General features: G+C 40.1%; 1 protein-coding gene across 50 annotated transcripts in view; it reads right to left on the minus strand.

The window, feature by feature from the left end:
- Positions 1-1,050: 1,050 nt before the first annotated feature.
- MAP4K4 (mitogen-activated protein kinase kinase kinase kinase 4) overlaps positions 1,051-15,392 on the minus strand; it is a 187,486-nt gene continuing 173,144 nt past the window's right edge. For 22 of the 50 annotated variants that reach the window (XM_070236024.1, XM_070236023.1, XM_070236029.1 and 19 more), the window contains 6 exons: positions 12,750-12,884; positions 9,962-10,062; positions 7,978-8,127; positions 7,258-7,417; positions 6,323-6,462; positions 1,051-4,604 (listed from right to left, as the gene is read on the minus strand). In XM_070236024.1, the coding sequence (XP_070092125.1) occupies positions 4,521-4,604; positions 6,323-6,462; positions 7,258-7,417; positions 7,978-8,127; positions 9,962-10,062; positions 12,750-12,884 (770 nt within the window). In that variant the 3' untranslated portion in view covers positions 1,051-4,520. Of the gene's footprint in view, positions 4,605-6,322; positions 6,463-7,257; positions 7,418-7,953; positions 8,128-9,961; positions 10,063-12,749; positions 12,885-15,392 lie in introns of all 50 variants that reach the window. The other 28 variants (XM_023618512.2, XM_070236027.1, XM_070236030.1 and 25 more) reach the window with 3 other exon arrangements.

Consider the following 15,392-nt stretch of genomic DNA (forward strand, 5'->3'; position numbering starts at 1 on the left):
AGTATTTGAGCACCTGTTACTTCTCCTTTAAGAAAATCCAACAAATACTTTTCCCAACTTTTAATTCCTTAACCATTTTACTTTATAAAATACAACATCTACTATAAAATACAACACCTACTTCTTAAATGAAGCATGGACATTATATATTTTTTAAAGTCACAGACGGCAGAGAAAGCAGTAATTTCACTGCCCCCTTGAACATGACACCAAAACACAGAGCTGGTGTCAGTTACTGGGCTGATCTTATTCTGGTTGTTTCCTGTAAGTGGAATCTCAACCAACGGAGGGAAGGTTGGAACAGGAGGAATGAACGATGGTCCCAAGACAGTTAACTAGCACTTCCCCAGATTTTTATTCCTAATCATCTACCAGCTGCAACAAACATCAAGTAGGAAAAGAAAAAACTTACTCATTTTGGTGGCCTAGATATTTAGGATTTTATTTTCACCTTTAAGTAAATAACATCTTTCTATTTGAAGCACAGGGAGCTAGTTTATTAACATACTTAACGGATGAGAACGTAGCGTGTCCACCCATCTGCAACCCCAGAGGCTTGGGCAAGGTGCTGAGCGGAGGACACAGCCCCAGATCTGTCCAATGGGAGTCATTCCTGCCGGGCCGGACTCAAGGGGGCCCACCCCAAGGACTTAGCGACAATGACCTTACACTGAAGGAGCTCCAACAATTAGGCCTAAGTTAGTAATTACGTGCCAATTTGAAAAAGGGCTACTTTCATTATCTTATTAGGTACAGATATCCTGCTGTTTTATGTTTTGATCCAATTCAGACTTGAAAAGTAAAACCTTATTTCTTCCTGAAGGATCAACTTACTCTGTTTCTGGCTTCAGGAACATGGTGATCAAGAGCTCACCACCAATTTCCTTCTGAGATCTTGGTGATCCCCGTCACAGGAGATGGCGGGACAGGGGAGCCGCCCACTCGAGCCGGGGCTGCACTGCAGAAGGAGGTACACACGAAATACGGATCCTCATGGGAGGGAAACATTCTGAAGGATCAGAATATATTTGAAACTCATGCCACATAAGATAGGTGTCATTTTTACTTTATTTAAGGAAAAAAGGGGGAGGAGGAGGGACACAGTAATTTTCATAATACACAGAAGACAAATCAGCACTGGAAAAAAGAAGGCTGTGGACTTGCCACCAGTCTGCTTTGCAGCTCTAGGATTAGTAAATTTAATGCAGTTTGTCATTTTTATTACTGTTTAGCAAATTTATAATTGGCAAAATTAGGGATTATGAATCACCATAAGTGGACTACAACTAAGACAAAAACCTAAAAAACCCATAAAAAAATCACTTAAAAATAAACCATAAATATGTGATGCACATTAGTGTAACAAAACCATTTTTGTAAACATTTTCTCCAACATAACATGTGCATGAGAAAAAAGTAAAAACACTGCACTCAATACAGAGTTACTCTGACTTAAATACAGAAAGGTATTACTTATTAAAGCTTTGACTAAACCTAGAGACACATCTGTGTTTTGAAGAGCACTGCTATACTAGTTTCCAATGTTCCATATTTAATGGTATCATCGTAATACTGTTTTCCTCTGTAATTCTGCCATCTTGGCACTTCTGGGAAGTCACTACCCTGTTAAAAGAATCATCCCTTCTGTGGAAGAACGAAATCTCAACAAGTCACAATCGTGTACAAAGAAACCTAACTGGGCGCCTGCCTCAAGCTGCAGCACACAGTCTGGCTAACAAGGGTGAGGCGAGGAAGGAAGGACACCACAGCCAGGGACAGCACACGCCAGAAGCCTGCGCCAGGACAAACGGTGCTCCGACCTCAGTACGTGATGCCCAGCAATGGACTCGATTCCGTTCAACTCAAACACCCAGAGATGCCAGGTGGGGCCTGGTACTGTGCACGTGGGACGGGACCACTCTGACCTGAGCACAGACTCCATCACTTCATAAGGCCAGTCTTTGTCAAGTTCTAAATACTCAGTAACTCCAATGACATACCACTTGCATTATTTGTGAAACACATCTTGACTTAGAGACACTGAGCTTCAAGTCTGTGGATAATTAAGATCATGATACCTCGTTCTTTTTTATTTTTTCCACACTGGTATCAGAAGTTCAGTATTTTTCCAAAGAAACCTGCCCAACTTTTACCTCTCTCTAAAGCCGTGGAGGGGCTACAATCGATCAAGCCATCCAATTCTTTCTCCTCTTGGCATGCACACGTGTTCACTGGCACGTGCCATCTCACTTGCAAAGCCAAACATGTTAGGAAATCGCCAGCAGAAATCTGATTTTTGATTGAAGTCCTATGGTGATGGAATCTGGCCTATCTCAGAAGTCCCTTCTCCAAAGGTGGCATTAACTCTTCAATCTTCTTTATGTTAACTACAAATTTGTAGGAAAAATCTAGTTCTTTCTGCTTTGGACATGAGCACTACTCTAAAGTCACACACATGGGAAAACCATTTCCATGGCCTTGTCCTTCCAAAAGAGAGGAAAGCTTTCTCAGCTTATCTTGTCTTTGTGGGTATGCACAACCAGCTGTCATTTATGCATTTCTGAGTGTATGTATTTTTCACTAGATTTTTGTAATTCAAAAGAGAGCCTTTGGCAAAAATGCTGAACCAGGAGGAAGAGAATGACAGCATTTAAAACGGATGCTAAGAGGGATGACAATGCTGGGCAAAGCCTCGGCAAATAGGTGCAAATAATTACTACATTTTTGGGCGGAAAATTCCCCACTTTCATGTTATAAAAGAAAATTAACTACAAAGGAGGATTAAACCTATGAAACACCAAGCTTCTGTCTGGTGAACAAAGTTTAAAGTAGCCATCACACAACATTCCCAACTCAGAACTCAACAAGAGGAAAGCAAGACAGGAGAACCAGGACACTGGGCATTGCTCCTGTACCAAGAGATTAACGTCCTCAGAGGAATTGAGTGACCATGAAGCCATGAAACAAATTATTACCCAAGACATTTATTACAAATGTCATGAACATATTCATAAAGTAAAACTGGTTTAAAAAACAGAGAGAGAACAAGAGAGCAAGTGAGCAAACAAGAAAAGCCAGGGCTTTGATATTATACCTAAAACACAGGAAGATGCTGTCTTATGAATAAGCAGTATTAACTACATTCTTAAAATAGTTTTAGTGCATTGCATTTTTAAAAAAGGGAAATATCCCCACCCCCAAGAAAAGGTTCCTGCAACACTGAACAGTTTGTGTGACTATTCTAATATGACCACCTGTCTGCTACCAAACCCCCAACGGAGAACAATGAGGCCCCTTGTGTTGTAGGCTACCGCTGCCCATCAGCCACTAATGGTGAATATGGTGAAAACAAAGCATTCTGCTCTCTCAACTTAGAAAGCAGGCTGCATTAATCAGCATGATAAAGCCACATGGCTATTTCTTGTCTTCAGGGACAATTTCTCTTGTGCCTACTGAGACCTGTGACAAAAGAACAGTTACACTTCAATCTGATAGTTTTGGTATTAAGATTAAATTAAACATTAATGTCTTTCTCCAAAAACATATAAACTAAACCACCTCTTAATGCATTAAAAACAATGAGGTAGGCAAAAAAATAAATGTGGTTGAAAAAAAATTTTTTTCCTCTGTTAAGTGCAGACTATGGTGAAACTGGTGTCGCACTTCCAGGTTTAAACAAAAATTAAACCTTTAACTGAGGCAGTGCTAATACTGTCACACAACAAAGTTCTGGCCATTAGACAAATGCACACATTTTCTTTTTCCTTTTTTTTTTTAAGAACCCTCTGCACATGATTTAGGCAAAACCTGGTACACAGAAAAATGACTGAGTTCTTGACCAAGCCAAAAAAAAAAAAAAAAACTCCAAAGAAACAAAATGGGGCGCCCTTAACCCACCCCACCCCACCTCCCAAGCCCCACCCACAAAAAAGTTCTCCTAGTGACTGTGTCTTTCACATTTTATAAATAGTAACTTCTTAAACCTGCACCTTCTTCTTTGTCCACATATTGTCACATTACAAAAAAGAAATGTCAATTAAATACATTGTTAATGTTACTATATTAAATCTGCTCTCTGCTTCAGCACACTGCTTGTTAGACCACCACTTCACACCTCCTTGTGCCCACTTCCAACACCAGCGGCATGGTCATAGTCTCCGCCTTCAGACACCCATGTGACAGAGTCGTTCAGAGACAAGGAATTCTGGAGCTGAAGGAAAGGTGTTTGCTTTCTGGTCTGATGCTCAATCTCAAACACTGATAGCACCTGAGGGTAGAATCTGAACAGCACCAGCTGCATTGCAGCCTTGATTTATTTTTGAGTAAGGAAAAGAAGAGAATGGGGATAAACTGGTAAGAAAGAAGCAGGAAGGAAAGGAGAAAAAGAACCCCACACGTGGTGTCTGCATCCACAGCTGTCCTGGACTGCACCGGTGCAGCTCCGAGCTCCAGTTGCAAGGAATTCCAAGTTCTCAGGATCTTGAAGACTCTGGGGGCCGGCAATCCTCATCGCACTGCTTCTACCAGCTCAGAAGAGAAGTCCTGCCTAACGTCATGAAATAAACCTGACTGCTGCCACCAGACCGAACAGAGGCGAAGAATACCTGCAAAGGCAAAAGAGAGAGGGAGCGGTCAGGAAACAGCACAGCCAGCGGAGCAACGCTTCCTGCGGGTCCCGGGCGGGCAGCCCAGAGCCCCCAACAACCTGGACGCCTCCAAATGCAGGACGCTTAAAAGCCCAAAGGCCCTTTTCAAAAGAAAATCTGGGATGATGTCATTTTATCATTTACAAGGAGTGATCACCTGTAGCCAATTTTTATTATAAATGAGAAGGCTAAGTAGGTAACTCCTTGTACACACTGCCATATTGTGAGAACGCAAAGAAAAAAAGTGACGTTTCTGAAACTGGGTTATTTCTTTTTATCTCACTGCTAATACCTGCTACACAATAAATGTGTTTGGAAAACTCAATGAGCAACGGGGAGGACTCAGCAACCCAATTTTCCTCTTAAGAAATTAAGCTAAATATATCATTTATGTGATATGACTTTATAGCCAAAGTAACATAAGTTACTTTTGTACCTGTTGTTAATAAACCTTAAGGGATATGAGATCATGGATGATAAAAATATTTAAATGCCTAAAGTTCAAAGAATATTACAGTTATGGCTACAATACATACTTAGGAAAAGATAAGCCAAAAGGCTGGCAAAATCCTGGATTAGCTCTAAGGTTGTATGGATTTTCAAGGTAAAAGATTTGGGAGATACTATGTAGCAAAAAAAAAAAGTCAACTCTAACAGTAAATGAGCTATAGGATTGCAGGAGAAAGTGGGTCAGTGGTGACCCGGCTTTTGTGTTGAGTACGTAGGTGGGCAGGCAAGAGGACCAGCTGCAAGAAAAGATGCAAAGCTTTTCTTTGTCACGATGAATTTTTAAATTTAATCTGAGAAGTCGACCTGCAGGCAGGTTACTAGGATGTTTAACATATTTTATCATGAAGCAAGAGGTGGAAATATTCTTAAGAGGCAAGCTTCTAAGGTTGTAGTGGGCTGCGTCAGGTAGTTAGACATGTTTTTATCCAAGTGGACAGAAGAGAGAGAAAAAGCTGGGCTTTGCAATGATCTGTTCCACCCCCTGACGTCCTTTTCAAAGCAGGCCGGGATGGACAACACCCCTGGTCATCGATCTGCTCTGTCCAAGGCCAGTTTTGGGGAGGGACTCCTGGGGAGCGAGTAGGCCCTGGAGAACACAAGGACGTGGCCAGATTGAAAAACAAAGGTTTCAAGTGGGGCTTTGCTGCCCTGAGGTCTCAGCTGCAGGAGGTGCTCGAGCTTCTGCATAAAATGATTTATACTGTTAGGCATTTCTGACCTGCAACTATGAAGTTATTTCACTACTCAAAAGGCAGACTAACAAGTGGTATGTTTCTGATACCCATCAGGGCAAAGGAAACTTACTGCACTCAAACTTGCAGGGGTGCTTCCTTCTAATCACAAGAGATCCCATCCATCTAAATTGGCAGTTTTAACCCTCCCTAGCCCTAAATCAAACATAGCCTAGACAGGTCACCAAATGGGGTTAAAAAAGAAAAAGCCAAGATAGGACGATTTCTGTAGAGATAAGTATCTCCACCCCCTCACAGCAAAATCAAAATAAAATATACCTCAACCCTCATTAAACAGGCCTAAAAAGAAGTTCCTTGATGAATTTACTTTGGAATCTATCAAAATCCCAAGGAAAAGTTTCACTAAACTCCATGGAAAATAAACCATTGCTCAAAGATGATAGCACGTAAAAAGAACCTATAAGGAACCATTACCTTGTCATTGCGTTCACACAAGAATTTTAGTCTTTGAGCCCTTTTGTGCATAAACACACCATCCAAGTGACCAGTTTCCACAGATCGGATCTCTATGGCCTTTTCTCCCCAGCCCATCGTCTGATTGGATCGAATATATGCTTTTAGAGAGGGGAAAAACACATAGTGTTAGATAGGGAAACTGCTATGAAAAGATGCTGCTTATGTGCCCTCCCCCCTCCCCGCCCTGCCCCCCGCCAAACATCTAACATTTAAGGATTTTTGTTTTGAACTTCACCTTTGCAACCTTTTGCTCTATCCTGGGAAGTGGCAGTTTGTGTCAACGGGTGACTCTATTAACTCCCAAGGTACATCACGCTTATCTTGAGCAATGAACCACTGAATCTACAGTTAAGTGCTCTGATTTTCATCACACCAGTCACGAAGGAAGGTAGGAACAAGTAAAGAAAGTGGATGAGACAGTGACCTAACAGCAATAAAATCAGAATAGGCTGGGGATACCAACATAAAGCCACGGACGCTTCAGATGCCAGCCTTCATTGCTGACGCACGCCTCAAGATTAAGAGGCTGTTTCCAGCTGTGGCTCTGCCACTCACAAGAGCAAATCACTTACCTTTCTCTGCGTCCCTTGACTTTCCACAAGTGAGTTAACAACACCACCTGTCCTATTTTCCCTGGACGTCTTAAGGATTAAATGAAGGATTGTGAACGACAGGGTTTTAAGAAATATTAAATAAATACTTGGATTTTGTTGTGAAATAGACTATGGTCAGTCCCATAGTCTACAATCTAACTTTTCACAATCTATTGCCAACCACTCTGGTAAATGGCCAAAAGGTCTGAACAGCACAGAAAATTAGTGTGATGAATATATGCCGTTTTAGAGGCGGCTCCACTCTTCTAAGTGCTACCTTTTCCTGTGAGTGATGCGTACCTACAGATGTTGGCATCTCTCCCCACTGCAGAACCACATCCTTGGTGATTCTTCCATAGGTGTTCACATAAACCCCTTCATCTTCATAGCACACCAAGAGCTCCATTCCATCTGTGTTGGGGAGGATGATGATTGCATGGGGTTTGATGCTACATTGGATCTAGAGAAGAGGAACAAAGTGCAGGGAAGCATGTTTGTGGCTATTGCTATCCCCACAAAAGTGCTCAATCAGACTGTCCTGGTGAAAGCTCTGGTTCATATTCCTGGTGATATATACAGCAATTCGACAACATTTTGGAAACTACATGAGCTATACATTCCAAAGTCTACCTTGTAAGGTCACAAACTCCACTAGTCCACATTTTGTGAGGCCCTTGGAACATAATTGGATTGTGGGCTCTAAGTAAGAAATTATGTTCCTTAAACCACTCCCAACCCAGGGATGTTCTGATCTGCCAGCAATTGCCCCAAATCCATCCCATGTTAGTCAAAGCCAGGGCTAAGAGGTTCTCAGGAAGGCTTCACAGAGCCAGGAGAGTGGATTTCCACTTGTTTCAGAGCATGGAGCTATTGAAAATGACACATCATTTAAATACTCACCCCCACACCATGGGGAAGTAAGAAATCCCTGCTTGTGTTAGTTCACTAAGCAGAGTAAAGAAAAAAGTCAAAACAAAATGAAGCCAGTCAACCAACCATAGAGTGTGGGTTCTTTCTTACGTGTGTTGGTAGATAAATGTCATAGACTGATCCTGAATCCACATCAACAGCATGGAATCCAGCACAGGATCCATAGATCACTTTCAATCTCTGGCCTTCCTCAACAGTGAGATCCACCAGTAACGGCTTATGTACCAATTCTCCAAATGACTACAAAGAAGTAACCAAGAGAGAAGCAGTTAAGACGAAGTAGAACTTATTTCTAATACTAGATCAAACTAGAGAAGCCAGACCCTAGGTACTCAGTTATTCAATTACTAAGCCTCCCTGGCAACAACTATAAGCAAAAATACCCTATAAAACAAGTCTGTAATACAGTAAGATTTGTCTCTTAACCAGTATCTGGAAGACTATCCTTCCAGAAGCATGTCCCAGACTCCCCCTACCTAGCCCAGGAATTCTGCTCTGTCACTTACAGTTCTGTTGTCTTGGTGAGAAAAACATCTAACGTGAAATAATGAGGACTTTCTGTAGCATTGAGTCAACTATTCAAATGCAGATGACGGAAAGAGAGCCTCGAGGAGCTGTAGGAGTCACATACTGAGAACTGGATCAGTATGATCAGCAGTCACTACTCAAGCTGTATAGACTGGTACTTTAATTTTCTGACTAGAATGATATGGTGACGAAAGGCTGTAACGTATTGTAAGAGCCTGGATGGCCTATTAGCATACTGGAGGGCCTCAGTTCTTCACTGATATCAACACCTACAGCTCACAAGACAGATTGAAATAAGATATTTATAAAAGCAAACAGAACAGTACCTGGTACATAAAGGATATTAAGACCAGATCTCAGAGGATAATTGTAATTTTACAACCAATTATTTTTAGTCAATAATATGTGGGCTTATTTTTTAAGCAAATATTGTCACCCCATCTATCCTGTTTTACTGGGGAACCAGCAATAAGCAATCTAAATATGTCAATTTTCCAACTAATTGAAGTTTACCCTTATAAAATACATCAAAACTATTTTAAAAAATTAGTAAATAGAATCATTTCGGATGAAAAATTCTTAATTTCTTGCCCTGCACTAAAACATCCCCAGGGGCTATGCTTAAGGTTTTGTGTCTAATATTAGAAGTGATGTTAAGTTATTTATAATACCTAATGTCATGGTAATATCACTTTTAATTAAGAATTTAATTATAAATTTAATTATAAATTTGTATCTAGTGTGAACTCTAGAATTATAAAAAGAAAAATAACTTCTAATATTTTTCTAAAACAATAATGGTATATTACACACACTGTTAACTTACTTTTTTTTTTTTTTTAAAGATTTTATTTTTTTCCTTTTTCTCCCCAATGCCCCCTGGTACATAGTTGTATATCTTCATTGTGGGTCCTTCTAGTTGTGGCATGTGGGACGCTGCCTCAGCGTGGTCTGATGAGCAGTGCCATGTCCGCGCCCAGGATTCGAACCAACGAAACACTGGGCCGCCTGCAGCGGAGCGCACGAACTTAACCATTCGGCCACGGGGCCAGCCCCTGTTAACTTACTTTTTTAATGTGTAATACACATTCCTTGTGTCATGAAGAATTTCTGTAGTTTAGTTTTTAATTAGTACTCTATTGAACAGATATACCATAAAGCTGCCTATTACTGGATAATTTCTGGTTATCAAAAATATACCTAAATCTTTACACACATCTGTGATTTTAAGTAGAAGGTCAAGGTCTGCTTTTTAAGTGGAGGCAGTGTTATTTTGTCTTTTCCTCTGTTACCACATTGCCACATCCATCAAAGCGCCTGCCCAACATTCAGCTCTCTCGTTCCTATGCTGGGAGAGCGCAGAAAGCAGACAGCTTAGGCTTATTACATTAGAAATGGCCTCTCTTACGATAAGGCTCTACACTATGTTAGTACATAGCTTGTAAAGGATCAGGTGTAACTGTGCAGAGTTTTTAACCTTCTTCGCTGGCTCTTGGTCACAGCATACGCAGCTGATGCTACTTTTAAGTGCACTTGATACTGTTACCTTAAAGGCCATAAATTTGTGATATGGCTTGGGTGCCCACGCATAGACTTCCACAGAACTCTTCAAAGCAATTACCAGAAATTTGATTCTTTCATATTTTACTGAAAAAACAAACACAAAACAAGAGAAGCACAGGTCAGTACCAACATGGAACTCTATGTTCTTCTACGGGTCTTCTGCAAACTTAATAAATACGCCTTCTATTATTTCACCCAAACCAACAGGGGAAACATGTTGAGAGAGATCACGCCTCACAGTTTCCTTTTCCAATTCTCTCATGTATAATCCAGGCTGTCCCCATCTTTCTTGATGTTCCGTTGGACTCAACTCCAATACGCTGGTTCCCATCAATGAGTACTTTCACCAATGTTCCTAACCTTCTCAGTTTGCAAGTATTTAATAATCAAGACCGTGCCAGCGACACCACCCTAAAGTCTCAAGGGCACAGTATTATAGTACTTCAGAAGGACGTGATTCATCAGCCAATAGGCTCAAGTCACAGCAAGAGGTCCAATCTCCCACGTGGCTTTTCTTGAGTCCTGCACAGGGCTACAGACTGAGGAACACAGAAGGCTATACCACAATACTCACTGACTGAGTGTGACCTCTATCTGTTTCTCTGGACAAGACCAAGCCCGACTTCAAACCACTTCCTGATCTAGAGGTAGTGACTGTGAGAACTCCCCCTGAAGTTCTGTACGAAAAGAGCAGTAGCAAAGGAAATCTCTCTTCAACTATATACACATTTTAAAAGATGTCCCCTTACACAGCTGTTTTGATTGTCTTACAGCCAGGCCACTCTGCTTTAAAACATGCTCTGAGGGACCCTGACCACACAGGACTTACTGGTCTGGTGCAAACCCACTGGTTTCTTTCTAAGCTATCTAATAGCACACTACTACTTGATTCTTCCTTTGTACACGAGAGATGGCTTGTTAACTTGATAATTCTCGTTAAATTCCATATATTGTCACTATTCAAATAAACCATTGACATTAAGATTAAGACACAAAGGATTATAAGAGGTTGTCCAAACAAGGGCTGTTTAATAGAATTTTCCGTGATAATGGAAAGGTTTTATATCTGTGCTGCTAATGTGAGGACCACTAGTAGTTGCATGTGGCTAGAGGACACTTGGAACATACCGGTGCTACTGAGGAACTAAATTTTAAAGTTGATTTCATGTTAATTAATTTAAACGTAAATTTAAACAGCCCCCGTTCTTGATAGCAACCACACTGTACAGCACAGGTCCTGATAAACTGCAAATAGTTTCCTAAAAGCATAACGATAACAAAGAATGGCATTACACACTCGTCTCTGGAAGAATGACAGGCCTGAGGACCACTGTTTCCTTTGGAGGAAAAGCCCAAGATGGTCTAAGACATCTGCCTCTAGCTCCCCCTGTAGTATAATCTACTCATGACCATTTCAGATCTTATGAACTCTGATTAAAGTCAGCCTTAGATGATTTTAGTTACACTTCAACAGATAAAAATATTTCACATAAACACAACACAGAAAATCCTAACCCCCAAATCTACACCAAGGAGACAGTACTACTTTCCAGTACCTCTCAGAATCATTCCAGTACTGCGGCGGCTCCCGCAGTCATCATTAACCAATGAGCTGAGGGTTACGAACAGATCAGATAAACAAGGAGACAACGTCAAGGACTGTAATAGCCCTGGGAGCAGAGGAACTGACTCTAGTATATGCTACGTACTTTCATAAACATAGAAAAAAGAAAACATATAAGCAGAAATCAACTTTCAATAGGCCCCTTATGTTAATCAGTCTTAAGTACACACAGACCATTTGGTATTGTTCTCAACTACCCATTTCAAATTCCATTAGAGTATACCATCTCTCCCATAAATCTTTAATTTGGCTAAGCTCCATTATTTCTTCTTTATTTCTAACATTAGTATCAGAATTTTGGGTTTTTTTCATACACAAAGAAATCTGCTTTGGGCACTGGCCCTGTGGCCTATTGGTTCAGTTTGGCATGCTCTGCTTTGGCAGCCCAGGTTCAGTTCCCGAGCATGGACCTACACCACTTGTCAGCAGCCATGCTGTAGAAGCAACCCACATAAAAAATAGAAAAAGACTGTGGCACAGATGTTAGCTCAGGGCAAATCTTCCTCAGCAAAAAAAAAAAAAAGTTTTGGTTTTATTCTTTCAACATCTTATTTCACAAGAACTACAGCATGCATGCCAAAAAGAAAACAACAGCACAGTTGCCATGAAACACTCACTAGCCAGCTAGATACATTCACTAGTAAAGAGCACAGGAGCTTTGCACAGTGCAGTTAATTTAAAACAACACGCAACAGCTCTTTAGGCAAACTCTCAAACATTCTATCAGTGACTGGCAAGGACCCAGAGGCCTCATCCTCAAAATGGAGAATAAACCTGGAGCACAAAGGAGGAATCCACCAGCCAACTTTCCTCTGGCAAGACTTCTTTAACATGGTTATTCAAACAACACCTTAGAGAAGAATGCGGACTGTCAAAGAGAGACTCTCACAGGACAAACTATGTGGACGAGACAGAGGGAGGACCGAGTGCGCAGCAGGATGAACTGGGTTATGCCTAAAGGTGCACCATGAGTCTAGACGAGACTTCAGGATTAGCAGAAGACACCTTAGAAACATCACAACAGAAATGAGCTACAGGTATCAGACACAAGTTTATTATTAAAAGCTTCAAAGAATATGTAAATTTTAAATGGAAACTAATTAAACCCTGGGGGACAAAAAACCCTTATGAGCCTCCTGGAACTTACCAACTTTATAGTGCACACACCCTTCCAAGTCCCCCACGGTTGTCCATCCCTGCTTCTTCTCGACTTCTGGATCGTTGTGAAGTATTTTATTTCTTAACCAGGACAAATAGTAGACACGTAATTTATCCTTTTTGCCTAGCAAAACAAATACAAATACTTCACATACATATTCAAAAGCACCTATCATCAGTAATAACAATAGTAACCAAAAGAAACTTCAATAAATAAATATAATGCCCCTAAGGGAACCATTTTGTATCAGAGTTTTACCAGAAACTCAATTCAAGCTATTCAGATGGACTTTGAAAACCCCTATAGACTTATCACCAAGTGTAGGCCTGAGCTAGAAGGGAAGATTTTAGAAGAATAAGGAACTCATATAGATGTACAGTATCAATAAGACACACAACACACGTGCACAACAATACAACCAACAGAGTTTCTAAGATACTTTCACAATATTATGTCATCTGATTCTCAAAAACCCTCCAGTGTAGCTATTATTTCCCATTTGATAGCACAGAAGGGTTGAACAAATCACCCAATGCAGGGACTCAAATCGAGCAAAAGGCAAGCCACAAACTGGAGATGTATGCAGCTGACAGAGCTGACGAAGGACTCACATCCAGAATAGGTAAAGAACGCCTATAAATCAATTAGAAGAGGGACAATCCAATGGAAAACTAGGCAAGCAACTAGAACAGGTCAAAGAAGTTAAACATAAGATACATAAAAAGGCACTTGCTCTCAACAGTCAACAGTAAATGCATATTAAAACCATAGGAGATACAATTTTATACACCTATCAGAGTGCCTACAATTAAAGAGTGATGATACCCAAAACTAGAGGAGGTATGGCACAATTAGAAACTCCAGAGACTAGTGTTGTAACTGTTAGAACCACTTTGAAAAGCCTGGCACTATTAAAGTAGGATATCCGTATACTCTACTTATGATCCAGTAATTTCTCTCCTAATAAGAATGTGTGTGTATGAGCCCCAAATACATGAACAGGAATGCTCATAGCAGCAATGTTCATATTAGCCCCAAACTGAAAACAACACAAATGTTTATCAACAGTGGAATAAGTAAAGAAATTGTAGTGTAGTCACACATAGGAATGAAAAACAAACTACAGCTACAAGCAACAAAAGAATGATGTTGAGCAAAAGAAATCAGACACTCACATCAACAAGCTGAAGAAGAAAAGTCCTATGATCACATCAGTAGACGCAGAAAAAGTATCTGACAAAACCCAACACCCATTTCATGATAAAATCTCTCAGCAAACAGGAATAGAGGAGAATTGCCTCAATGTGATAAAGAACAACTACAGAAAACTTAGAACTAACATCATACTTAATGATGAGAAACTAGATACTTCCCCCCCGAAGATGGGGAACAAAGGGAGGATGTCCCCTCTCATTACTCCCATTACAATGCAATAAGATAAGAAAAAAAAAAAGAAAAGGTATACGGATTGAGAAGGAATAAATAAAACTATCTTTGTTTGCACAAGACATGATTGTCAAGGTAGAAAATGCTAAAGAACTGGCAAAAAATCCCTGGAACTAATAAGTGATTATAGCAAGGTTGCAAGATACAAAGATAACAGACAAAAGTCCATTGCTTTCCTATATACTAACAACAAGAAATTAGAAATTAAAAACACAGTACACTTTGCAGTAGCACTAAAAGAAAAAAGTGAAATACTTAGTTATAAATCTAACAAAATAGCCCTGTGCAACATCCCGAGAAGGAAAACTACAAAACTATGAAGAAATCAAAGGTGATGTAATAAACGGAGAGATATTCAACGATCATGAATAAGACGACTCAGTATTGTTAAGACGTCAGGTCTACCCAACTTGATCTATAGATTCAACGTAATCCCAAACAAAATCGTAGCAAGTTATTTTATGCATATTGATAAACTGATTCTAAAGTTTATATGGAAAGGCAAGAGCCAGACAAGCCAATACAACATTGAAACAGATGAACAAATTTGGAGGACTGACGCAATCTGACTTCAAGATTTACTGGAAAGCTACAGCAATCAAGATAGCATCGTATTAGCAAAAGACAAATAGATCAATGAAACAAAATAGAGAGCCCAGACATAGACCCACACAACTGTAATGAACTAATCTTTGACAAAGGAACAACAGCAATTCAATGGAGAAAGAACAGTCTTTTCAATGAATGTTGCTCGAACTGGACATCCACAGGCAAAAGAAAGTGAATTTATACACAGACTTGGAACCTTTCACAAAAATCAACTCAAAATGGATCATAGACCTAAACATAAAATGCAAAGCTATAAAGCTTCTAGAAGGTAACATAGGAGAAAATCTAGGTACAATCTCCTTGGATTTGGCAATGACTTTTTAGATGTAACACCAAAAGCATGATAAATGAAAGAAAAAATTGGTGTCAAACCTCATTAAAATTAAAAACTTCTGTTCTGCAGAAGACACTGTTAAGAGAATGAACAGATAAGCAACAGACTGGGAGAAAATATTTGCAGAACACCTATCCGATAAAGGACTTGTATCCAAAATATACAAAGAACTCTTACAACGCAACAAAAGGGAAACAAACAACCCAATTATAAAACAGGCAAAAGACCTTAACAGATACGTC

Source organism: Equus caballus, chromosome 15 (genome assembly GCF_041296265.1).
Source record: "Equus caballus isolate H_3958 breed thoroughbred chromosome 15, TB-T2T, whole genome shotgun sequence".
Lineage (NCBI taxonomy): Eukaryota > Metazoa > Chordata > Mammalia > Perissodactyla > Equidae > Equus > Equus caballus.